This window comes from Rhipicephalus microplus, chromosome 1 (genome assembly GCF_043290135.1).
Source record: "Rhipicephalus microplus isolate Deutch F79 chromosome 1, USDA_Rmic, whole genome shotgun sequence".
Lineage (NCBI taxonomy): Eukaryota > Metazoa > Arthropoda > Arachnida > Ixodida > Ixodidae > Rhipicephalus > Rhipicephalus microplus.
Genome location: NC_134700.1, coordinates 238,480,342 through 238,505,847, shown reverse-complemented (window position 1 = coordinate 238,505,847; position 25,506 = coordinate 238,480,342). Strand labels below are relative to the sequence as shown.

Genomic DNA, 25,506 nt, shown 5'->3' with positions numbered 1-25,506 from the left:
TTTTGATGCAATGTAGTGAATTGCTGGGATCGTTAATGTTACTTATTTTCGTGAAGGAAAACGATATGCGATGCGGAGAAAACAATGTGGGCATAAACGATGCTTGTTTAAGATATGCATTTTACAGGCAGGCAGACCTACAAGTAGCTGCGATAACTTACCGGCCGTGAATTCGTGCAAGTTAAGACGAAGTCGTGAATTCGATGGGCTGCCGAGGCAGTTACGTCTTATTGAAGTCTACACTTGCCTCCCTGATTTTTTGTGGACGTTGAAAGAATCTTAACGAAGCAAAAAAAGAAAAAATCCAGCGCACTTCACTGAGCACGGAACCAAAATAATGAGAATTTGTCTTGTTGTTAAACAGGGATAAAAACAACTACCAGTGTTTAAGAATGACCGAAAAAAGAAGATGTTTCCCTGATCAGATTAACAGAAAAAAAAAGAACGTCTGGTAAAGTGGCCTCGAAGGCCAAGTCACAAAAAAAAAAAATCGTTTGTCACTTTGAAGACGCATCCACGACGAGGCATGTACGCCTTTCAAAGCTGTCCGGATTAGTTAGCTGAGGCTCACGCATTTACGAGCAAGTTTTGTTTCACACATTTACAGCCACATTTGGTGTTTCCGTGGAAAGCCGGTTCATTACGAGAATAACTGCGGGGAACGTGGACTGCGCGTAAACTCTGTGGTTAGAAGAAACGCGTGCTTGGCTTTGTTATATATATAACGAGAAGATAGCTCTCACGGAAAGAAAAAAACAACAACTTCTTAGCAGGAATTTTATTCTTGAGTAAAAAATTGAGGTTGGACAATACATTCAGAAAAAACGGGAATGGCAAAAATAACCCCCACAAGATCGTGGAGAGCACGCGACTAGAATGCAGTCGTAAAGGCATTCGTGCACTTACCACGCCGGTAGAATTCGAGAACAGCTACTAACTTTTCGTTCAGTACAGAGGAGATATAGCAGAGCAAGAACATGATTTAGAAGGGCAATTTAAGACGCTTCCTACTGATCTTCGCAGGTGAGATCGCCATACACTTCAAGTGGTTTCAGCTATAGAAGTTAAAGTTTCTTATTTGCCTGCTAATATAACTTCCAATACAAGTCTCTCACATAGTCTAATTCAATATGCATAAACAACACTATATCTCTATGTAAAGAATAATAAAAAAGAAACTTTATTGTTAATTATAAAATCACTGCAGGCTCTTTTATCCATTCGCCTATAGGAACACTCCAAGGCCATGATTGTATGCTTTAGTCGACTGTACTGGCACTCCCCCTCCTCCCCGAAGATTTCTGCCTATGGCGTCATCTTGCAATGCTTCTGGGATGAGTCCTTCGTGCGATGATGTCCCGTGGCGACTTGGTCATAGGTCATCATGGGCTCGGATATTTAAGTGACCTTTGACATCACGAGCACATTACTTCGCACCTCGTATGGCGTTGTCCGAGTTTTGGTACCACCCATGTTGTCGGCGTGGACAGCCACCTATCTAATTTGACAAGCCATATAGTGCCTTCTTATAACAAGTTTCGCTAAAGTATTCTCATGGTCCCAGGTGTTGTACCCAATCATGTGGAGACGTTTTATGAGCCAGAAACAAACTTAGCTTAATAGAAAAGGGTGGATAAAACTGTTCCCGCTGCACGAACGTTAGCACGACTACGAATCAAGCGCTACATTTTATTTCAAATATTGCTACACCGTAAGTATACTTAACTGGATGTCAATGAGAAGACGTACGTGAATAATTCTGAAGACCATTGTGAGCGACTAGGTGTTGAAGGTTAACCACTGAGAAAGTAAAATAGGGTAAACTTGGGTACGAACAAAAGATTGCAGCGTGGTTTCCTCAAGACAATGAAATGAATGATGAAAAGGTGGCTTGTGGAGGAGGAGACTGAAACTTACGAGGCAGTTTCGTGAAATATTTAGAATTCATTTAGCTTTAAGGCAGCTGCGAATGCATCAACTCATCACTTCATTTGCACGACCCGAACAAAATTTTTTGAAGAAGAAGATTGGCAAAATTATGTATTTAATGCAGCCTTCTTTGCATAAAATCTTTGCTTCAGGTGCACGGACAAAGTTTTTAGCGACATTTGGACAGTTGCAAAACGAGATTGCTTAATTTGTTAAAGTTTTCGAAATGTATCCGTGATTTGTCACGGCGAAGGTGTTTAAAGGCAGCCAGAAAAGTATTACACCGGAAATTTCTCGAAGACTTCTGGGCTTGAGATGCAACACACTTATTCTATTAAGCTTGGTTTAGCTTGAAGAAACAAAGCAAACACGAACAGCACAGAGATTTCTTGATAAAATACACACAGCGAAATTTATGGAAAACAACTACCTATTGAAGAAAAGTAATGTTAAAAAAAAAGTGCGCGTCTTCATGAGCCCCCCTTTCCAGGACGGCTGGTGACTGGGCTAAAAGTGAAGAAGACTGATGCGGCGTTTTGGTTCAGTGTGATTACTGTTACAATCGTCCAAGCGATCCATCAGCTGCACTTCCCGCGGCGTAGTGTAGTGCGCGGAGTATAGGCGTCGTATTTCGGAAATGACGGCGGCACGCTTTTACTGGAAGTCACCGTTCGGCCAAGGTAAAAGGATGCTCGCGAAAGACGAGCCCGACCGTCACTAGAAGAGGTGGGCGCACACACAGACTCATCCGGCCAGTGCGGTGGCTGCGTACCCTACGTGCCAGCAGAAAGAAGTCCCGTGCCAAACTAGGTCTCCGGTTCCGGAAGCGTTTGCTTATGGGACAGCGCGAAGTCGAGATGGCAGGCGTAAGAGACGGCTGAAAGTTTGCATGGGAGGTGGAAAGAGTAGCCGCGGAATCGAGTAACGTAACCTTATTTCCTTCCCCTTGGAAGTTCATTTATATTAGGGCAAACACCAAAGACCACTCGTGGTCTAGTTCTTTATATAATGCGGTATCATAACCTCAGTTTACAAGAAAGAGAGACAAAGGCAAACTATTAGTAATTATTGGTGTTGGTTTTATGTCCCTGAACCAAGATATGATTATGAAAGTCTTCGTATAGTGGAGGACTCTAGAAATTTCGACCATTTGCGTTTTTTTAACGAGCACCTATATCTAAGTACACAAGGCTAGATTATTTGGCCTCCATCGATAATGAAGCCGTTGTGGGCGGAATTCGATTCTGTGACCTTCGAGGCAGCCGTCGAGTATTCTATCCCCAAGACCATCATAAGAGATGAGACAAATGTAAAGGAAAGGCAGCATGGTTAACCAAGTTGTACCCGGTTTGCGACGCTATACCAGGAAAGAGAAACGTGGAGCAAAATAGAGAAAGCAAGAATGAAAGAGAGAAGGCGTGATAGGAGCACATATATTAGCGATCACCGCCGATACTCAGTCATTCGCAAGCGAGAAATTTTAGGTGATTTTATCAGCCATGATCCTAACGTGTTCTAGCACACATTAAAAATCTAAGAACCTGAAAACTGTGTTCGATCTTCAGTATTACATGTTCAGAGTGGACGAACATGCTTCACTAAATCACCGTTAGGCATTCGAAGTAAAAGGCATTCTGAGAGGAAGATGTGCGCTTTGAGTGCTTACTTCGCGTTTCGGTGAACGTAAATATACACACGACACGACACCCCAAAGCAAAATAAGGTATGAGAATCGAGCAGACCGGCTCTGTTAGACAGAACCACATGAAGCCAACAGTATAAAAAATTAGGCAGACTCCACGTATGCTTTGGGAATCAACGTTATGCGAAGAATGTTGAGGGAAGGTGACTGTGTTGTATTTTTTATAGAGTGACACGTTATGAAATGACGCTTAATATAAGTACAAATGTTGCATGCACAGACACACGTTGAACAGTTGCACATGTTTATATAACCATTTGTTTATTTTGCGCAACGGTGCCAAATGGCGCATGAGTATTAGCAACAAGAGAAGCGATAAGCTGATATGAAGCGCTGGTGCTTGCGAGTACGGTAGCCCTGAACACTGTTACATAGGTGAAGATTTGCGCGTGACACATAACTACAATGGACGTTGAGACGACATAACGGCTGTATCATAGAAGTACACATTTAATGTTCCTAAACCTGGATAACCAGTGCTGAAACCACAATTGACGTTTCGCGAACACTAGGATCTATTTCTAAATGTAGTTCCGAGACCTGGCGTGCCTTTGTGGTACAATGCTTGATTGCCATGCAGAATGCTGAGGTTTGATTCCTGCTGAAACTCTGATTCTGCGCAATCATCAGGTCATCGCCACCGATGTCTTTATTTGTTTCTTTATTCATACATAACCACGTTTTTCCCGGAGGCGTTACAGCAGGTGGGTTACGAACATGAAAAAACACATCTTCATTGTTACTGCACACTTGTTCAGACAGCAAACCATTCCGCTCGTTGATGATTTTCACAAAAAAAAAAACAAATTCGCGTACGGGTTCGTCCTGGCCCCATATGGCCTTATTTTGTGTTGATGATTCATACGTTCAGATGTCAGATTTTTCCCAACGCTTACGCGACAAAATTACCGACATGCGTTCTCACCGTTTCTGGGTAGATACTAATTGACCTGTGGCACTTAACGGCATGCCAGTGGCACATACCCGTCCTTGAGTATGTGCCACTGTCTGACGCGAGGTGTTTGTTGACGTACATGACGGGGTGGTGACGTTGTGCATATCCTGACCAGCGCGTCATATTCGTCAAACAATCAGATAGGCGCCAGAAGTTCGTGTCATTAGAAAAAGTGTTTAACGATTTAAAGTATTTGGTACTCATGGGACATCAGAAGCTGTCCCTGGATCAACTCAACAACGCTAACAGAGGATCATACATTTTGGCAACTGATACGTGCCGAAGGTGGAAATGTTTTTCAGTACGCAAAAAAAGATGCTTCGCAAATAATAAAATCAAAGAAAGCACAAAGACTGTAAGCGAAGCATGCCATCCTCTACGCAATCTCTATTTCGTTTTCTATTTATTCTTAGTTTTATGGTTTAGCTTATAATACTAAATTAGTTTAGCTCATTTATTTTTGAGCATCATTATTTTTCACGCTCTGCTTTATGTCAATGCCGAATGAAAAAAAAAAGAAAAAAAACAAAAAAAACAAAGGCATTGATTTTTTCCTCAATGCCCACCTAATAGTTTGTCCTTTCTTTCCACTGGCGCAGAGGGCCCTACGCCACAGCTCGGAGTAGAGCTCTCGAAAACGACACGGGTACGCACTCATCTAGATCCACAGCCAAATGCAGAGGCCTCCAATCGAAGTCGAGGCCCTGCGAGGAACAGCCGAAGCATAGTCGCTCTCGACGGTCGATCTCGATGCCCCCTATAAGTTACCAGCGTGGCGACAGGCTCCCTGTCCTCAGTAGTGGACTCCATTGAGAACTGGGTACACTTGAGGTACCCCTTGTCTACTCACTCGGCAGCGCACGGATGCACTCATTCTTATTTTTTTATTTGAAGTTGAAGGGAAAATTGTAAGCACACTTGACTTATCAACCAAACTCCTTCAAGCCCTCTGGAGGCCGCTGTACCGTTACGAAACATAAAAAGTGCATTTGGTGAAGAGGTGCAACTCAAACAGTGAAGAGACACTGAAGATCCATAGTATTACTTCGTCTGCGTGCTAGAACAGTGCTCGCATTGTTCTGAATACATACAACAATGCCACGAAAGAGTGTGTCACCACTCTGATGGTATTGGCATCACAATTTAATATTTGCTTGTTAGAGTTAACGACACCGTGAAATACCTGTGCCATGTATTTCCATTCTCACGTGTCGATTACTAATCTATAGGGTAAACGAAGAAACGGGGTTTCCGAAGGCTTGTTTTTTTTGTTTGTTTCTTTGACAGAACATTAATAAAACACAATCTTAATTTTTGACACAACCCTATCTGCTGGATTTAATGAAGGTTGTGTCATCTAAAGAGCAGTAAATAGGTACGAAAAAAAATTTAAACGAGCCTTTGTATCGGCATTCTTGCTTTCCTTTTTGCTGTGACTAATGACGTCTGCAGCTTCTTTGTTTGTTCGCATATGGAAGTAGCCAAGTCAATGTTCGGCGAGTGCCACACCAGAAATAATCGTTAGCCAGCCAATCTATGAGAGTAGTGGTTGAGTGCGAATATTAACGAGGACCTGGTGCTGTTTACAGTCTTCGCACAAATCATGTATAAACTCCCACTCAACGTTGGCAACCGACTGAATAAAAGCTTCTCCTGTTCCGTCGTAAATGACGCGTTCGATAACGGGGCGCCCACATCGGATATCAAACGCCTCTTGAGGTCTTCATTCGATTCTATGGCGCAGAACGGAAGGGCGCAGCTGTCGCCAAGCAAGGGAAGTAAAAAAAAAACGATCTCGTAAATCTCCTTAAGATGGTGACAGTTTGGGGCGGAGGCTTTTTGTGTCCCATCGGGCAAGTTTGTTGCCGTGTATCTCGCGCTGTGGTGATGCCGTAGCAGAGTCCCTCGAGGTATACATTGCAAGCTTGGTTTATGGCTTTACGACAGGTGCTGATCCGGCTACAAGGCGAGGTTCTTCTAGCAACACTGTGTCGACATATAGGGGCCTGCTCATCGCTTTATCGGTAAAGGATATGGCTGTCACAGGTGCGGAAGTGTAGCGCAAGTGCACTTGCTATGGCATAAATGGTAGCTCCTGTATTTAGCCTTTTCAGCAGGCCTAAATGCGATTGCTCGGTGTATCCTACAGCCGTATAGTAATAACATGGGGCCCCGAGGCTTTGCTTTATCTTGAGTTCAGTTTGAGCGGCTCCTCATGAAGCGCGCAACGTCCTTCGGGTTTCCGGCTGCGCGATGTAGACTGCGTGGTAGAGGACACGTATGACAAGCAGACATGAACAAGCACAGTTCACGTCCATGCGCAGTCCACGGACCGCGTAGTATGTATCGAGCATGAATCACCAACTGGCCCAATTGTCCGCATAGGGAACATCGAGCTGTGGAAAACGGCGCCACAGAAGACAGAAATAACTATAATTCGTCAATCCGTTGGTGAGCCGGTAACTCCTCGCGTCAGCCAACCACTATATTATTATAATTTATGCCAATGAGCAGACAAACTACGATTTCAGCTTCTGTGCTTCAATCAAAAACATCAAACTCTGTACATTAAGGTTGAAAGCTGGCCTACTTGATGACTGATCCTTATACAATACGGCGAAGTAGCGCTCTTTTTATGGAGACAAAGAGAATAGGACACGACACTCGCTCTTGCAACTTAATTTCTTTTAGAGAAAAAACACTTTATACATGTGTGGTGGTGTTTTTCTGAAATAGATTCCGTTGCGAGCGTACGAAGTGTCGTGCCCCTCTTTTCTCTCTGTCTTCGTAAAAAGAGCGCTACTCTAGCTCTGTGATAGCGCTCGGAACAAATTAATAATAAATTAATCCTGTATCAAAATTTTTTTTCTGCAAACCAGTGATATACGTGATATGGTGGTGCAGTTTATGTTTGTATGATTGGCGAGTTCGTACCATGACCGGCTTTTATTGATTGTATTTTCTGCGTTCGACAATATATATAGTTCGACATGTTTACTATGCATGCGTGAAACGCGGAATGCATCTATGCTCCGTAATGCCGAGCTACTATGAGCGTCGTGCAGTCTATAATTATGACCGAATCACTTCTCTATCCTAATACGCTATTTCTTCATTACTCTCGCTGCCATGTATGCCCCAACAAGCGCACCACCCTAGGAAAGGTTTTTAGTTCATGCGTTTTTAAGCGTAGCTTTTTTTTTTCTTTGATGTGATATTACGTTACTGATCGATACAATATTAATCACTGGAATAGGGCAATCAATTATTCCCCTAATATGCAGCTGTCCAGAAAATAAGTGAAATGCAAAAACAATTATTCATTAATGTTTTATCGACAAACCGAGTTAATTGAACTCGTTTATTTTCTACAGAGTGCTCATATATTAGTGTCAATACCATGTATGTTTGCGATACGCTATACTTAACTACCCACTACACCTTCAGCCGTCGAGGCGATCGATAGTGCTTCGGAGCCCGGCTGCTAACCTGAAAGTAGCGGTTTAGATCTCTGTCGCAGCGGTCACATTTCGATGGAGGCGACTTGTTTAAGGCCCGTGTGCATGGATTGAGATGCACGTTAAAGAACCCCCGGTGGCCGACAATTCAGGAAATCCTTCACCACAGCATGCCTCCTATGCATATCGTATTAACGCCAGATATTCTTCTTTTTCTTCTTCTTATTACTATACCAGCCATGCGACCATGATATTTTCATGTTACTGAAGTCACACGCCAACAGAAAGAAATCGTCCACAACATCGTATTACCAAAGAACAAGTACATAGTTATTAATGTTTTGCGTCACGCCCCGCCGCGGTGGTCTAGTGGCTAAGGTACTCGGCTGCTGACCCGCAGGTCGCGGTATCGAATCCCGGCTGCGGCGGCTGCATTTTCGATGGAGGCGGAAATGTTGTAGGCCCGTGTGCTCAGATTTTGGCACACGTTAAAGAACCCGAGGTGGTCGAAATTTCCGGAGCCCTCCACTACGGCGTCTCTCATAATCATATGGTGGTTTTGGGACGTAAAACCCCACAAATCAATCAATCAATGCTTTGCGTCACGTACGTTTGTTGTAACCTGGGATAACGGGATGTCACTCTTAATAGCATGAGTTGAGGGAGCACGCAAGATTTATTGTGCCAGGTATATAAGTAAATCGAATCTGGCACAAGTCTTAGCAATTAAGTACGTGACTAGAAAACAACTGTTTGTTGATTGTGAGTCAACCACCACAAAATAAATACCAGCGTGCGGTGCTTGTCATGGCACGAAAAAATGTAAGCGCACTGCAGAATACCATGGCGCATTTTTCGATCACCATTGATTGCCAATAATGCAAACAACGAACAAAGCCCTACAATTTAGTTCGCTTTTTTGTTGGTAAGTTACAAAATACCAGTCAAAATTATGCCTGTGACATTTCTTCTGTATTCACATCCTCTGTAACATCGTTCTTGTCTCGGCTGATTGATATGTGGAGTTTAACGTCCCAAAACTACCATACGATTATGAGAGACGCTGTAGTGGAGGGTTGTGGAAATTTCCGCCACCTGGGGTTTTTTAACATGCACCGAAATCTGAGCACACGGGCCTACAGCATTTTAGCCTCCATTGAAAATGCAATTGCCGCCGCCGGGATTGGATCCGGCGACCGGCGGGTGAGCAGCCGAGATTTTTGTTCCGGTAGTGCATCAAGAGTGTTCCGATAATGCCTTACTTCAAGAAAACAAGACGCAATTCTCTTTACTTAACTCGTGGTTTTTCATCCTCTAAAAATATTTCTTCAATTGAACCTCTTGTACTTGTCTCTGGGCTCATTAGATAGCTTGGCATCATTCATGCGCGAAAGACAGGTTCCGCATAGTAAAGGTGACTCCTCCAGCAGCATGACGCCGGGTGGGTTTAAGGCCAAAGGCTCTACGATCGGGTTGCGTGCGCACGAGTTCGCGGAGGTCATGGGATTACAGATGCGCTGAAGAGGGAGTCATGGACATACGTTCAGTTAACCTCGATTAGTTGGTTACACTGCCGGAGTTGGAGATCATCAGATAACCTTTGCCCCAATTTGAATCTTATAACCTAAACCCTGCAAAGACGGACAATGAACGTCACCACCCCTTCAGAATTCTTGAATAAACTTCTCGTGTGACGTCATAATGATAACATAAAGAACCGCCAGTTTTGCGTGAAACGCGTAGTCTAGTCACAGTGAAAGCTACAAGAGCGGCCTTTCTATAGAACCCTTTTTAAACACTCTTTGGATAACTGCTATAGCCACTGCGCCATAAATCATCATAATTCTTGTGTAGTAGGGAAGTATCCACTATGCCACTCTTCAGAGGAGCGTGCTACCCACTACAAACTTGCAAGAAATGTGCATTTTGTTGATGCTGTGGCTGACGACGATGCAGAATTATGCCTGCAGGCTTTTGTAATGTGTGGGAGCATTCGACAACCCAATCGTTAAGCAGTCCACATTGCGTTACTCCTGGTTGTTCCCTTGCTACTCTAAAACACTTTATTACACGTATTAAAACGGTTTCTTACCCGACGTGATGCCTGCCTAAGGCCAGTTTGCAATGGAGTTTGTAGCACCGGCGTAGCTCAGCGGTAGGATACTGGGCTGGCACGCAGGGGTGTCGGACTCGAATCCCGACCTGTCCTCCGCGTTTTTTAGGGGCGAAGCTCTTTAAAGCGGCACCCGTTCGTCCCTCGTCGTAGTCATAGTGCGTAACCAGTCTTACGCTTTGACCTGCAAGGTGGTGCCGGTGGGAGATTTCTCCTGTGCGTTGTTAACTACAAGCCCAATTTTCCTGTCTCTCATTCTCCATTCGCAGCCATTGGCATGTACATTGAGCACTATCTGACAAGAAAGGGTTGCTACGTTATACTCGCTGGGTGTAACCTCCTTAGTTTTAGAAAGGTTTAGCGACCGTTGAGCCACAGTGCCATGAATACAGTGAACTAGTATATACCATGAACGAACTCGAGGTGGTTAAAGGTGGGAAGTAGACACGAAGCGCAAGCCGTAAGAAAGTGTGCGTGTGCCACCTCTCGTTTAGTCCTCGCAATGTCCGCTGGATGGCGGTGCTTCTATATGCGGAATATATGATGATAAGATGCGAGATGGTGGTACGCACAGATGGCTGCACGGACGGATGGACGCATGGACGGACGCAGGGACGGATGCATGAACGAACGCAGGTACGGACGCATGGATGGACGTGCGACCGCGCGAACAGATGAACGCACGGACGGGCGGATGGACGCATGGACGGTCACACAGACGGACGCATGGACGGACGGAAGCAAGAACGAATGGACGGACGGATGCTTCGCCCCACAATCAATCATTCACCCCGTGGATATGCTGCCATTTTTATTAATTAGTTTCTTTATTATGTCGCGCGATAGTGGTTAAGGACACCGACAGCGGATAGCTATGGCACCAAAAGCGAATTTATTTGCGATGGTATAACAGATTTCGCTGTAAAATATTTAGGTAGATAATTAGACAGGCAGTTGATTCTGTGTGAAGATATTTTAGAAGGTAGTTTGAGAAAATGAGCCCTCCTTCTTCTTGCGCAGGTGATTGCCGCTGGTGAACATGTCGTCGTCCGGGTCGGCGATCGGGGTGGCGGGTCCTCTGGTTCCATCGCTGACGGTCACCCCGCCGTCGGTAACAGGCACCGGCTCTCGCCGGTCGTCGGTGTGGGAAGGCCCGCGCCGTCCTTCAGCGTGGGAGCGCCGCTCGTCCCTCTTCGTCGACGCCGTGGTGGCGGAAGACCTCGTCGCCTGCCACGACGAGGATGCTGGGGTCACTACCTTAGTACACAAGCAGCAGGTGAGTGACTATATGTCCGCTTGCTGGGCAGATATCGCTACGGGGGTGCACACGGATTTATAAGGAAGAGGATATGTTTGTTTGTTTCAATTCGTTTTTCCTGTCAGACTCTACAGGTGCATTCTGTGTATAGCATAGGTTAGACCATCTGCAACCATACAATAGGCACTATGATACATACCGTTGCAAAACAGATATTAGGAATTTCTTCCTTTTTTTTTCTTTTTCGTACCAGGCGTTATGGAGATCGTTGGCTGGTGAACAGACGCACAAAAAAGACACTACAGGAAATAATATTTTTAAATAGAAATAGAAAACAATCCCCTCCTTTTTCTTATTGCGTGTTTTTTATGCCAGCCGGAAATTACTAATTACTCATTATTCAATTACAGGGCGCGCAAACACAATCGCGACAGGGAACTGAAAAAAAAAAATGTTGACGTTAACAAAGTCTTGATTTCTCTCTTGTATTTGTGTTTACATGCCCAGTCTCTTAGTTCGTACACGTACCAGCTATTTCAGCTGTTTGTTATTCTAGACGTGCACATACAAAAAAAAAAAAACTCCACGATTACACGTAACGCTTGTGGAAATTCTGAGTTCTTACACATCACGAACTTCATTACTTAGGGGCGTAATTCTGTAGTTTTCTTTTTACCGATGAAGGCTGAGCCGTCGACACAATGAAACAAGTGTAGACGTCATTGTGTTCAGCCATAAAAATGAAAAATAAAACACACAAAGCTTCCTCAAGACATGAAATCAACGAAAGCGCACTCCGTTTGTACGATCATCCATACACAGGCTTCACGGGTACAGTCATTGCCCTTCTGCACCCCCACCCTCCCACCCTTTTGTGCTCAAGTCCATATTATATGTAAATGAAGATAGAGTATCGCTTTTTTCTTGTTTCTTCTCATCACCGTTCATTTCTGAAGGTGGAAGCCTTACATATCTAAAACAATTCGCACCATCTTCCCAAGGGAAACCCTCATGGGGTGTGAAGTAGCAGCGTTGCGCGTGGGTGGCCTCACGGGCTGAATGGCGCTAACGCGGGTGCTGCGGTAAGCACTTGGAGATTCCTGTGCGGCAGTCGCAGTGGCGGAGTGAGCGGCGGTAGCTGCGGGTGTTGCGGGCGAACGGACGAGGCGGCAGCTGCGGACACTGCGGCGAGCGCGCGGTAGGCTAGGGAGAGAGTGACGTCAGCGCACACTTCGAGGGGAGTGTGTCGTCAACGCACAGCTGCCGTGTGACTTACTTGGAACCGCTCCAGCACCTGGGGCGAGGGGAGCACTTTGCGGCGCGTTCGTGCAAACGCACGGAGGTACAGCGTTATACAAGCAAGTCAAACAGCTGCTTCGCATGTAAAAAAGGAATAGGTCACCGGCAATAACACGAATTGTCCCGTATATCGAAACAAAAAAGAAAAGAAAGCATGTAAACCAGCGCTACTCGTGGCTTCGTGAGTGATGACTGTGGATTAACTTCGTTCACATCGTCTCGGCAGCGTACGCGTTATTTATAAATTTTAGAAGAACCTGTGCTCGCGGGAGGCTCATTTCGCCGCTGCCAAAACGTGAAACCTAGGGGACAAAGAATGGAAATTATGTGTCCATGGCTTTCTCGTCCGAGCCATCTTAGGTGAATGCAGCCGGCAGTATAACATTTATTCAGTGTGCTACACGTTCCTCTAAAACAAGATGGAAATAACGTTTCTAGTTATTCCCCAATTTTGGAACGAGTTCCCGTTACAAGTTCCTTGAATTTCAAAGTAACTAGTTACAGTTACATTTAGAAAATCGGAACGTGTCGTTACAATACCGTATATTTGGATTTTTAATCGAAATATAGTGCTGAATACTTTCCAGGGCAAATAAAGCCAGAAATTTTTTAATGATCATTTAGCGCTACGTATATTTTACGAATTTAACATTGGCACCGGCAGGTTACATTTAGATAGACGGAGTGACACAAGCGCGACACATATGGCACTTTCTACATCCGCCTTAAAATGCTTAGTCAGAATAGTGCACTCCAGATATTAACACAATATTGTTAAAGAGCTTCTATAGCTGAAGTTCCCGTGTCGACATCGGCACTGTTAGTTGTGAGTGAAAAAATAATGCTGTCTATAAGTGATAATTCAAGATAAATACAAATAGATAAATATTAAAAAGCAGATCGAGTGCCAACTGAACCCAACCTTTTAAGTAGCAAGCAGGTGATTACTTCAAAAGTGCTTCGAAAAAAAATATACAATATCATGTAATAAGACGAGATTTTTTAACGTATATATTGTTGCTTGGCAGGAGCGTACAATCACGCCAGGCGTTAACACACAGGAATTGCACAACGAGTGGGTGTTTAAAAGGGCCACTCATCAATAAGCGCTCAGTCAAAGTAAACAGTCCTGTAGATTCGCGTTTGCGTAACCGAAGGGTATACTGTTTCCTAATTAACAAGAGGAAGAAATATGGCGTAGTAAGCTCTTCGAAAGTGCACTTGCAATGTAAAATAGTTTGAAACGGCGAATGTTACGTGTGCGAACGCTCGTTATAATAGTTGAAGCGTGCACCGAAAACCAAAGTCACGCTAGAAACTGCTGAGGCGACACGCATGAAGTCCTATAGCACTATTGCGTTCCGCTCTTGAAAGCGAAGCTCAAGCGTCATCCAAGTTTTCTTCAAATATAAATGGCCTCATATGCACCAATGTAAGTAAGCCTCAAGCACAAAAAACCGCACTGAAAAGAACAAATACCCAGGAGTTCAATGAGTGCTCCTTCCGAATTGCAGTGTGAGTAGATGAACCAATGTCCAAGATACAAGTTCGTTGTTCGCACTTAGCAAGGGCTCTGTATCAGTGTTGGTACGCGATAGCCAAGCTTCGTTTTCTCGTTAGAAATTCGTTGGCAATGTTGAAGAACTGCTCCATCAAGCGCTTGAGTGTTCTACCATGCTGCATGCAAATAAGAACAAAGTAGATTGAGGCAGTACGGGTGAGGGCAGGTGCAACAAGAATGTGAGGGCGGGTGCAACAATTTATCGCTGGATGAACGTAAATTGTTTATTGCATGACTGCCGTTATCAGTGTGGTGGCTGTTGAAATTAATGGCAATAAAATTTATAGACCGATATCCATGGAGATAACTGGCATGATCAATTAGATGCCTGGCCAAACGAAACTGTCGTACGCATCGGACAAGCGCCACTGCGGCACCCGCTTCCATTACGTTTTGGGTCTTCATCAATGCCATTCACCCACCCGGGTGTCATAAGACAAGTTTGTTGATAGCTGCCGGCGGGATGTACAAGATATTTTGAGGGGGCGACTGAGATATAGCAGGTTGTTTACAAAACCTACTTTAATTGGAAATCATATTCGTTTGCTCTGCAGATGACACTGATTCCACAAAGACAGGGGTGAAACGGATTTGTGCAAACAGGTTTTTATGTGCACGTTATTCTCAAAGAAGTTATTCAACTTATTGGAACACTTTCGCTGCATAGCCCATGATCCCGTTATCAGATCACAACAGCTGAAATGCAGTTGTTTGCGAATCGATAATATCTGGCGTTTTACGTCCTAGAAGTGCGACGTGATTTTGAGAGGCGCCGCAGTGGAGGTGTTTGAAAATTTTGACCATCTGGTGTTCTTTAACATTCATAACATGACACAACACACGGGTCTCTAGAATTCCACCTAAATCGACAAACGACAGCCACAGCCGTGATCGAACCCCCTATTTTCGGTTTATCAGCGGAGTACCGTAACCACTGGGCCAGTGCAGCGGGCTCCTTACGCAAAAAGTCCCAAGAAGGAGTATGTTGTGCTTCCATGCATATGGCACTATGGTACATTGGTTAATACTGTGATTAAGCATTTATTACTGCGCTATACCACCAGCGTTGTGAAAGTAATCACATGGTACAATGACATCTTTTAAACAGCAAATAACTTTGTACATTACCATTGTGCTCGCTGTCAACTTGTAATTTCTAGGAACGTCTAAGGAAAGAGCGAAGGCAGAACGTAATTGATTCTTCAACACCGAAGTAATATTGCGTAAGTTTGAGCATAGTTTAGAGTATTATTGCCATAATTTGACAAAACGAAAACTCAGTTTGGGGATCAGTCTTCCTTTGTACTTCAATTTTTGCACTCTGTTCTGCCTGATTATGGTGTCAGTTTAACTATAAATACATCTGCGCGAGAAAAAAAAGATTAACAACTGAAACCTGTTCATAATTGTTACAGTCAGTGGGTGCAGCCTTATCACTTATGAAGTGTTTCTGAAAACACATATCAGCTCATGAATTCGATTGAACGGCGACTCGATGACACTCAGTAATCTTTGTAAAAGCGTACCCAGTATCTTAACTCCTAAGCTATTTAAGTAAAATGTGGAAACTTTAAACAAACAAAAAACACTGGTTGGTTAGAGTTACAACATTAAGCTTTGGCACTACACTCTTAGAGTGCCAATCTGCCCCGCCGTGGTGTTCTAAAGGCTAAGGTACTCGGCTGCTGACCCGCAGGTCGCGGGATCGAATCCCGGCTGCGGTGGCTGCATTTTCAATGAAAGTGAAAATGCTGTAGGCTCGTGTGCTCAGATTTAGGTGCGCGTTAAAAAAAAACTTCAGGTGGTCGAAATTTTCAGAGCCCTCCACTGCGGCGTCTCTCATAATCATATAGTAGTTTTGGGACGTTAAACCCCACATATATATCAATCGTCAATCAATCCAAGAGTTACAATCCAGTTGTCGCAACACACGCACTTCGCACATTTATTGACGTCACCCGTATACGAGTGTTCATGTGGGTGTAACAGCATCGAGTCTTGTAGCACAATGGCTGGCCCAAACGGCGATGTGCCAGCTAAATAAATCCTGTGGGCATTACATGACGTTTTTTTTTGTTTGTGGCATCCTGAATGCAGGTGGGCATATACGGGTGGCGCAAGCGCTGTCTGTACCTGCTGGTCACGCTGTTGTTCGCCATGGTCATCATGAACGTGGCGCTGACGGTGTGGGTGCTCAGGGTGCTTGATTTCTCCCTGGTGAGTGAGCAGTGCGTGCTCTCTTTGCTGAAACGGGCACTTTTAAATTCTGCTGGAGGGATTTTGTAGCACCCGCTATAGCAACAAACGTGTCATGGTCGAGGTGGGGACGTAATTCGCTTAAAAAATGATAGTGCGACTGGTATACGAGGGAACAACATTCACTGAACTTTGATAGGCCTAAGTGACAGTAGGACTCTGTATATTAAACTGCGTCAAAAGTTCAGTAGAGCTGATATGTGCCAGCTATACTGCAAACCTTATACCAACAAGAACAGGAAACTAAAATAATAATGACCCAGAACCAAACGAAAGAATTGAATGAAAGTTCCAATACAACCCTATATACTGTCATGCGGCTTGTTTTCTTATCAGGATCGCGAGCATGCGATCCCCCCTCAATTAGTGCGGAGTAACCATTAGTGTTAAACAATCGGTTATTACATAGATCAGAGTCAAATGTCAGCGCTCGGCTCGAGTCTTCGCGCCTGCGTCGAGCCATCCTCAAGGCAGAGTGCATATTATACAAAGGCTAGGTGCTCCCCTGCACTCTAGGTTGTAACGAAAAATGCGAACAAAGTACGCATATAATTTATGGTGGAGTCTCCATGACGCATCAGCGCTATGATTTGTTGTGAAACGTTCGCATCAGCTTTTTTTTTTTAATCAGTGCAATCATATTTTCGACGTTCTGTTGTCCCCACTTGTGTTTACTCGGCCTCTGTTTGATCGTCAGGATGGCATGGGCCGACTACGCATAGTGGAGCGTGGTGTGCGGCTCGAGGGAGAAGCAGAGTTTCTGAATTCTCTATACGCTGCGCAAATACGATCAAGGAGGGTAAGTGTGCGCATCTGTGCGATTCCTCGTTACGAGACATTGTCACGTCTAAGTTTGAATCAACAGCAATATTCGCTAAGCATTGTTTACATGTAATTTCTCTAGGGCCTGTAACCAGCGTAGACCTTAGAAATAAATGTATGGCCCACGAACCCCCTTGAAAGAGAAATTTAAGGTCACATCACTGACTTAACTTTGGATGCTTGTAGCCATTCCTGGTTGTGTGTGCTCGCTCCAATCGGGGCATGGTTTCAGTAAAAGCACTGCGTTTTGGTGATAATATGCTTTGCGAAAAAATAGCTGAATATTAAAAATGGTAATGTTGGGGGGGGGGGGGGTTGTCATCAGGGTTGTTACTGGCAAAATATTTGGTAAGAGCGTGTCCTGAGCATTTATTGTCTTTCATATGAATATAGCCACAGAAAGATGACGACGTATCTAAGGTGCGCATCCGGGCTGCAAAGTAAGCGTTTCCATCTTGTTTGCTATATATGAGAGTTAGGTGATGCTTTGAGAAATACATATATCCGACACCAATGTGGTTTTTTTTTGTTATGTCAGTCTGCGTACAGTCTGTATACCTGAGAGGTCTCTCAAACAAGTAGCACACTTCTGCGCGATCTTAAAATTACGTCGCATTTTAGGGTAATTACAGGCTCGTAATCTACACGGATGCCTATTAGGACTTGTGGTTTCTGGAACATTGAAACTGAGTTGCGGGTCAGTTTAGACAAAACGCCCATTCACATGCCTCCTTGGGTCCACTATATTATACCCTTCAAATACCCACACACACATTCTCCTCTACGCAAACTTACGCCGCCGCAACTCGGCAGCTCAATTTCTCAGCGACACACTTAATGCGTCTCCTGCGCACGAAACCATCGATAAACACGCCCGCACAAAACGCTTCGTTCGAACCGCCTCCTTCCCGCATGATTGTGAGGTCCGCGCACATTTCGTATATTTACATCCCGAGGAAGAGAACGAAGAGGACTAGCATATCGGAATGCTTGGCGTAGAGAAGGGCGCTCCCCGAGCACGTTTCCAAATCGCGCCTAACAAGAACCGTGGCTGCCGTATAGACCGTGGGGCAAACCACTCGTGACGACAAGGCATGAACGGCTGTAGGAACGAATGGTTCTCCGCGGCAAGCCACCTTCGAAGCCCTCCATCACCCCCTCACCCCGTCTTCCCGCACCCATGGACCGCGCGCATTCGGTTCGACCCGTAGGCGTTAATGGTATGCCGCGATCATCACCGGTTACCTGTTGTAGAGAAGCGCGCGTAGCGAGCGTGTGAGAGAAGCGGTGGAAGAGAAAGAGAGGGTATAGGGCGTAGGAGAGGGAGAGAGAAAGCACCGTGTGGCAGTGCCGTTAATAATGGCTGGCACGCAATCAGTGGGGTCTCATTAAGCCTACGACACGGTGCACCTCGCGCAAGCTTCATTAAGCCCTTAACCTGCGGGTCGTGCATATGTGCGTGCGTTTGTGCGAGAGCGCGCACTCTTATGTCGCCAGTATGTTCTGTTTGGTAACGACGACCGGTGTGGGTCCTGCTTTCGGGAATGCGTTCGGTGAGTGTAAGGCCTTTCGACAAGCATCCGGGTGATCACGTGTCTCGTTTTCTGTTTGCTAGAGCACGCCCACGCGTGGTTTGTTTGAGCGTGTTGACCGCCGCGAACTTGTGTTACTTTCTTTCGTGGCCAATGTCGGAACAGGTCAGTGAGCGCAGTAGACTAACTAAAAGACAAGAGAGTGGAAGATAAATTGTACGAAGTATCGAATGTACAAAACAAACCTCTGAAGTGTACTCACGCAGGTGAACTCATCCGTGTTATATTCGCTGCCTCGCATACTCGAAACACGCGCATCGTGCCGAGATTTTGGGCCGCAGGAAGCAGCAAATTCGATAACTCCGCATGCGTGAGATGAGAATGGGAATAGAACTTTCTTCACGTCGTTGGGAGTATACACTTTTAGTTTGTCAACTTAACTGCGCTGTTGAAAGCAAAAGTATGAAAGTAAATGTATGAAAGCAACTTAGAAAGGGCTAAAAGTCGTTTCGACTTCACTACGGAAGCCTTGTTCACTTTAACGGTGCGTAAACAAGTTACAGGTGCCCAAGTGCTTTTCAGAAAAGCACATAATGTACGCATTGTGTGTACGATGGCAAAATGGTTCCGTGACTTCTATTGATTGTGTGATGTGTCTTTTGTATCTCCGGGGGCTTTATCTGAAGTCGCTGGAGACACAAACGACACATCAGACATCCAGTAGAAGTCGGGGAACCCTTGATTGATTTGATTTGATTTGTGGGGTTTAACGTCCCAAAACCACCATATGATTATGAGAGACGCCGTAGTGGAGGGCTTCGGAAATTTTGACCACCTGGGATTCTTTAACGTGCACCCAAATCTGAGCACACGGGCCTACGACATTTCTGCCTCCATCGAAAATGCAGCCATCACAGCAGGGATTTGAACCCGTGACCTGCGGGTCAGCAGCCGAGTACCTTAGCCACTAGACCACCGCTGCGGGGCTCGGGGAACTCTTCTTCTAGCGTACATGCAATGCTCACGTGATGTTCTGAAAAGTACATAAGAACCTACAACTTGATTGATTGATTGATTGATTGATTGACTTACTGATTGATTGATATGTGGTTTTTAACGTCCCAAAATCACTATATGATTATGACAGACGCCGTAGTGGAGGGCTCCGGAAATTTAGACCACCTGGGGTTCTTTTACGTGCACCCAAATCTGAGCACACGTGACTACAAAAGAACCTACAACTTGCCTCTGCATCATTAAAGTGAACAAAGCTTCCGCATTGAAGAGAAAACGTCAACAAAATTTGACGTTTTAGCTTGAATAAAAATAATAATAAATAATAATAAGCAATAATAAAATAATAATAAAAATAAAAACTAAACAAGCAAAAGCTTGTTTGTTTAGTTTGTTTAGCTTGTTTAATTTTTATTTTTGTTTTGGTCAGTGTCCTACGTGTTATTGCTCCCTTTCTCTTTCTTGTTTTTTTTTTGCAATCTAGTTAAATGTATATTTTTACTTTGCACACTGTTCCTAAAGAATGAATGTCGCTACAATGGACGTTTGGACGCGTTCTCTTGTCGAAGGCCTCTTTATTGTACTGTCAACCCGACATGAATCCCTGCTTTTCTTTTTTTTTTTTGCATAAACGTTGGTATCGATCAACATTTTCAGTCAAGAACGTCTTATATTAGTTATTTTTAAAGTGTTCTGTAACTTCCTTCTGCGTGAAAATTTTTTACGAATGTGTTCAAATGATTGTTATATTTACAGGAACAGCCCCTCAACATAGAGTCTTCCAAGAACATTACGCTCAATGCCCGAAATAATCAAGGGCAGATTTCTAATAGACTTTTTATAGGTGAGCACATTCAATATCTAACCCACTATTTAATGTTGGCAACATTATGCGGTAACACTACGAATCGATTTTATTGTGCTATCTTGTTTCTTTAATGTACTCGATAATTTTACGTGGTATGAAGAAAGAGCACATGCATGCATCCATAACGAATGTTGTCAGCATGCAGATGAGGCTGCGCATCAGCGTTTTTGTAGTTACTGTATGAAAAAAATATCGTTTCTAAAAAAATCTTAGTCTTTATATTTAGCCCAGCAGAATAATTATGCTTCATTCGCGTTAATATCTCAGTTTTAGGAATGCCATGTTGCCCCACACTTCGCAGTTTTGTAGGAACATTAAGGTGGTGTCGTCGTCTAGACAGTAGTAATACGAAACAGCGAATCAGTCCAGTGCGAATGCTCAGCACGGTAAAATATTTAAAAGCCATAGAAACTGTCATGAACACGCATGTGACGCGTTTGTTAAGCGGGAACCCACGCAAATTTCTGCTTCCATGATAATGCAAAATTTGTCGTGATGCACGTATCGAATCATCGACCAAAGAACTTATACGTCAAGTAGTTTCTGCCCCATTATAATTCGATTGAGTGAATGATTGACGCGAAGTGTCCGTCACAAAACGGCAAGGCCAATATTTTAGGCTATAGTTGAGCTTATGAAAATATACATTGGTTGTCAGTGTCAGTTTCATGCCATCTTCAGGCGTAAGAACCTTTATGGGCTCATTTTAAAGCAGTACCTTCGCACACTTTCTTAAGAGTTAAAACGAAAATTGCAATGAAAAATAAGTTGGATTGTAGCGATGAAAAAAAAGGGTAAAGCGAAGAACGTCAGAGCAGACGTCGTAAACATGTCCTTTTAGAATTACCGATCTCTTTATGCGATTTTCTCATTTATGCTTGCAGTGGCACCAATGGGAAATTGCGTCATTTGTAAATGCGATAACTCCTTCGATTGCAACTGTTATGTTTATTACCGTTGCTCCTAAACTGTAGGACGTGGCCTCTCCAGGTTTGGCGTTACATGTGCTAGGAGTCAAAAGTGTGCGCGACGTGGTGCATTCGGGTCCTCGTTTCCCGTTATTTTATTTGGCTATTTTTCGGGGAAGCAAAGCAAAAATAGAAAAAAATATGTATACCTGCGTTTTGTTTGCAGGCATATTACTTCTAATCCGTGACACAATGTATGGTCTGTCGTGTCTACTACAGGAAATTCAATCGTTGAAGCCTTCGCCGACGAGTTTAGAGTTCGTGACTCGAGGGGAAAGCTGTTATTTCGGGCTGCCGATGATGAAGTTACGGTGGCAGCGGACTCTCTAAAAGTCACTGGTAAGGATTACCGCACTATTTTGTTCTCTTTTGAAAAGATAGGAGTTGGGCCGCGTTTCGGGGTTTTTGTTCAAACTGAGGGCTACGAGCGAGAATAGAGCTTGCTTATATAGAAACGAAGAATACCCTGCAGAAATTCAGCATCGGAATACCAAAATAAGGTGTACTAAAACATCTAGACACCGCTCTAGTTCAAATTTCATCCACAGAGGGTGCATTAGAGCAAAAATTTTGTCGCATTTCACTCATTTTTGAAAACAGGTTTTATCATGCCTGTGATTCGGTAAATAATGAACGTTGCTAAGATTACTATTTTTTTGTTATTCTGCTCGATAAGCCACGCCGTTTATTATGAAATGGGAAGCAGCTCCGCGTGAATAGCCTGTGCCTTCTATTCGCAAGTGGCTGCCACAGAAGCACTACATAGCACTCGACCGAGTTAAAAAAAAAGAAAAAAAAACACTGTTTCATGTCTTTTACATTAAATAAAATATGTCCTCATGAATGTATGATATCAGTCATTGTTTGCGAAAGTAACAATGACGCACAGGAAGCCACTATGTTAACTTGATGTCTGTAACCATGCATGCGACTCGCTATTTTACAACATCTTTTGCTTATTAGGTTATGAGTTATCTGTGTGATGTGTGCCTTATTTCCAACAAGGTGATTGGCGTATAGATAAAGCCGATAAAATTAACGAGTAAGTCAACCAAAATGCTGACCTTCATCAAAACGAGAATTTCGCATTGTCAAACGAGCTAGAAAGCGTTGCTGTAAAGTACGCTACATCATTATGTTTCATTAATTTGTCCTATGAGGGGGCTATTATCACGTAGGTTCCTCCTGAAAATGCACCACGAACTAAGCAGTTCCTTTCAACTTGTCTTTTTCAGGTCCTGGAGGCGTAAGGTTCGACGGATCGGTGCAGACACCATTAGTTCGCTCCGAGACATACAAGCAGCTTAAGTAAGTGCCTTATCAACTGTAGTTCACGTACAGTTCACAAACAATCATAAACAAGAAAAGAGAACATCATGTGCCTAACGTCATATCTAATTTACTAGGCGTAGATCGAAAGTGGCAACTCAAGTTTTCAAGCATTGGACTGTAAACAGGGATGCGATGAAATACAGTCTAGGAAAATATACTTTGGCGGACCAACGTAAAACACGCGTTCGTTTTTTTCGTGTGTGTGTGTAACTGCGTTGCTTGACGTTTTCCTACGTGAGAGGCAATTAAATGACGTCATGGATAGCATAAGTTACGGGTCGCTGACAGAGATCAGATTATTAGACTTAAGACATAAGCCATACTCGTGAAATGTCAAAGTAATTTTTGCATGTAAAAGAGCGTAAAAAAACGTTTGATTTTAGAACTGTCAACGCATACTTTTTAGGCTTGAGTCACCTACCCGAAGACTAAAGGTAGAGGCACCGCAAGGCGTTCTTGTGGAGTCGAAAGCCGGAGACATCAGTGTCGCCTGTCACCGGAACCTTACTCTCCAGTCAAGACAAGGCGAGGTAAGCACTATGGTAATGCCCATTGCTTTTCAAGCTGGTCAAATCAGTTTGTATGCCCACATCGTTAGAGAAGCGTCGCTATTATTAACCTTATTGTACATAAAAATCCAGGCTGGCGCAATGTATGTCAGTGTGGTCATTTCGGTAAAGTCTTGGTCAAAAGAACACTCCCCGCGCATGTTTGTAGCGTATACCTTCAAAAGTGCAGCAGAGCCGTGTCTAAAAATAAATACTCTTGCAACTGCTAAGGAATAAGAGAGAGAAAAAGAGAAAAATGAAGAAGAACGTTAATCAGAGGAAGATGCCGCTTTGCTACCCTGTGATTGCGAAGGCGAAAAAAGGGTGTAAAATAATGAAAGGGAAGAGGTGTTTGTGTCAGTAGAGAAAAAAAAGGAGTGACTGGCAGTGCAAAACACATGAATGAGAAGGAACGAATGCTGTATTGTATAATTTCAGTAGTTGATCACTTCTAAACTCCTGGTTATGAGTAAAAAAAATAACGACTCGTAATGTATTCAGAAGACAGAGAAATATTATGAGAAACATGGGTAAGTTAATTAAAATACGTCCAGTTTTTTACCCTAAAGGTGGGGAGAGGGGAATGAGGAAGATGTGAAATAGAGAAAGAGAGAGGAGGACATGCACAATGGCGAAAGCCTAAGATGACACAAAGTGGTAACTTAAATTCTACTGCCTATTTGTTTTCCGGGAATGTGAATTACAAAAGCGAAAAAAAAATGCGCCTTCCTTTTGCTGTGTGTTCTTTTTCGTTGCAGATCTTCTTAGACTCGGAACGCATCGTGTTCCAGAACCTCAAGACTCCGCTGCCGGCGTCATCGGGGAGCCCGTACAAGAACGTGTTTCAACTTTGTGTCTGCCAGACTGGTGTGTTGTTTCTGTCCGAGCCGGATGGGCAGTGCCGAGCGGACGACAGCGTCTGCAAGTGAACAAACCTCAGCCAAACCAGAACTATATACGTACGCCGACATCAAGCTGGCGCGTTAGCGATCGAGCTTAGAGAATGTGCAAGGCGCACATGAGCACGCGTCAAATGTGCGAGTGGAAGAAAAAGAACAACCAGGGTGACAAGATGTCTAGGAACATTGTGGTGAACCACGGCAAGGCTTCGAAAGTAGGAGATCAGGCCAGCGTTCAAGTACTGCTCCGAAGTGCGCCGAGTTATATGCTTTAACAAAAGGAGTTCGTATGCTCGGCGTGTAGTTACCGATGTGTCAAAATAATAACCTGTGAAGAGAGCGAAACGTTATAAGCACATTGTTCGCAGTTAATACCCGGTTTTTTCTATGGCGTGGAAAGGGCGGACTATGGTTAAAACGACTCTTGTTTACATAATGTGTGACTCTAATACAAAAGATTTTGTTAATTATATTAAGGCTGATGTGTTTGGCTGACGTAACACTGCATTTGTACGAGGAGACAGATTTGTATGTATAGATTGACAATGTAAACGCTTATATTATTTCAAAATATTTCTGCTATCGCAAGCATAAGGTGAGCGTATATCAGTTATAATCATTCTCAAATAAAGCAGGGTCATTTATTCGAACCAATATTCACAACAATAGCCAAAGCGTGGACTAAATAGTAAATCAGGTAAATGACATCACAACATACGAATATAGACAGAAAACAACAAATAATAGACCCAGATATTAACCAGGTGAATTGTTTGGTTCGTCATGCTGACAACTAATCGGCTCTACAATGTTTAAAGCGAGCATATAACGGCTATACGGCTGAAAAAAAAAACAACATATTTCATTCTTGCTGTCCACGTACGGTTTATTTAACATATTTCAACGAATGGCTTGTGTTTGGTTTGACAGCTTCAATGTTTAAAGTAGAGCGGGGTCTACATTTGTTGCCTGAAGACTGTTGCCTTATACGT

General features: G+C 43.8%; 1 protein-coding gene across 1 annotated transcript in view; it reads left to right on the top strand.

Moving 5' to 3' along the window:
- Positions 1–24,968, top strand: part of LOC119159483 (zeta-sarcoglycan-like) — a 51,721-nt gene extending 26,753 nt beyond the window's left edge. The window contains exons 2-9 of the mRNA XM_075891679.1: positions 11,178–11,433; positions 16,373–16,492; positions 17,229–17,330; positions 20,656–20,743; positions 21,955–22,074; positions 22,971–23,043; positions 23,474–23,597; positions 24,374–24,968. Of these exons, the coding sequence (XP_075747794.1) occupies positions 11,197–11,433; positions 16,373–16,492; positions 17,229–17,330; positions 20,656–20,743; positions 21,955–22,074; positions 22,971–23,043; positions 23,474–23,597; positions 24,374–24,544 (1,035 nt within the window). The 5' untranslated portion in view covers positions 11,178–11,196 and the 3' untranslated portion in view covers positions 24,545–24,968. The remainder of the gene's footprint in view (positions 1–11,177; positions 11,434–16,372; positions 16,493–17,228; positions 17,331–20,655; positions 20,744–21,954; positions 22,075–22,970; positions 23,044–23,473; positions 23,598–24,373) is intronic.
- The last annotated feature ends 538 nt before the right edge of the window (positions 24,969–25,506 follow it).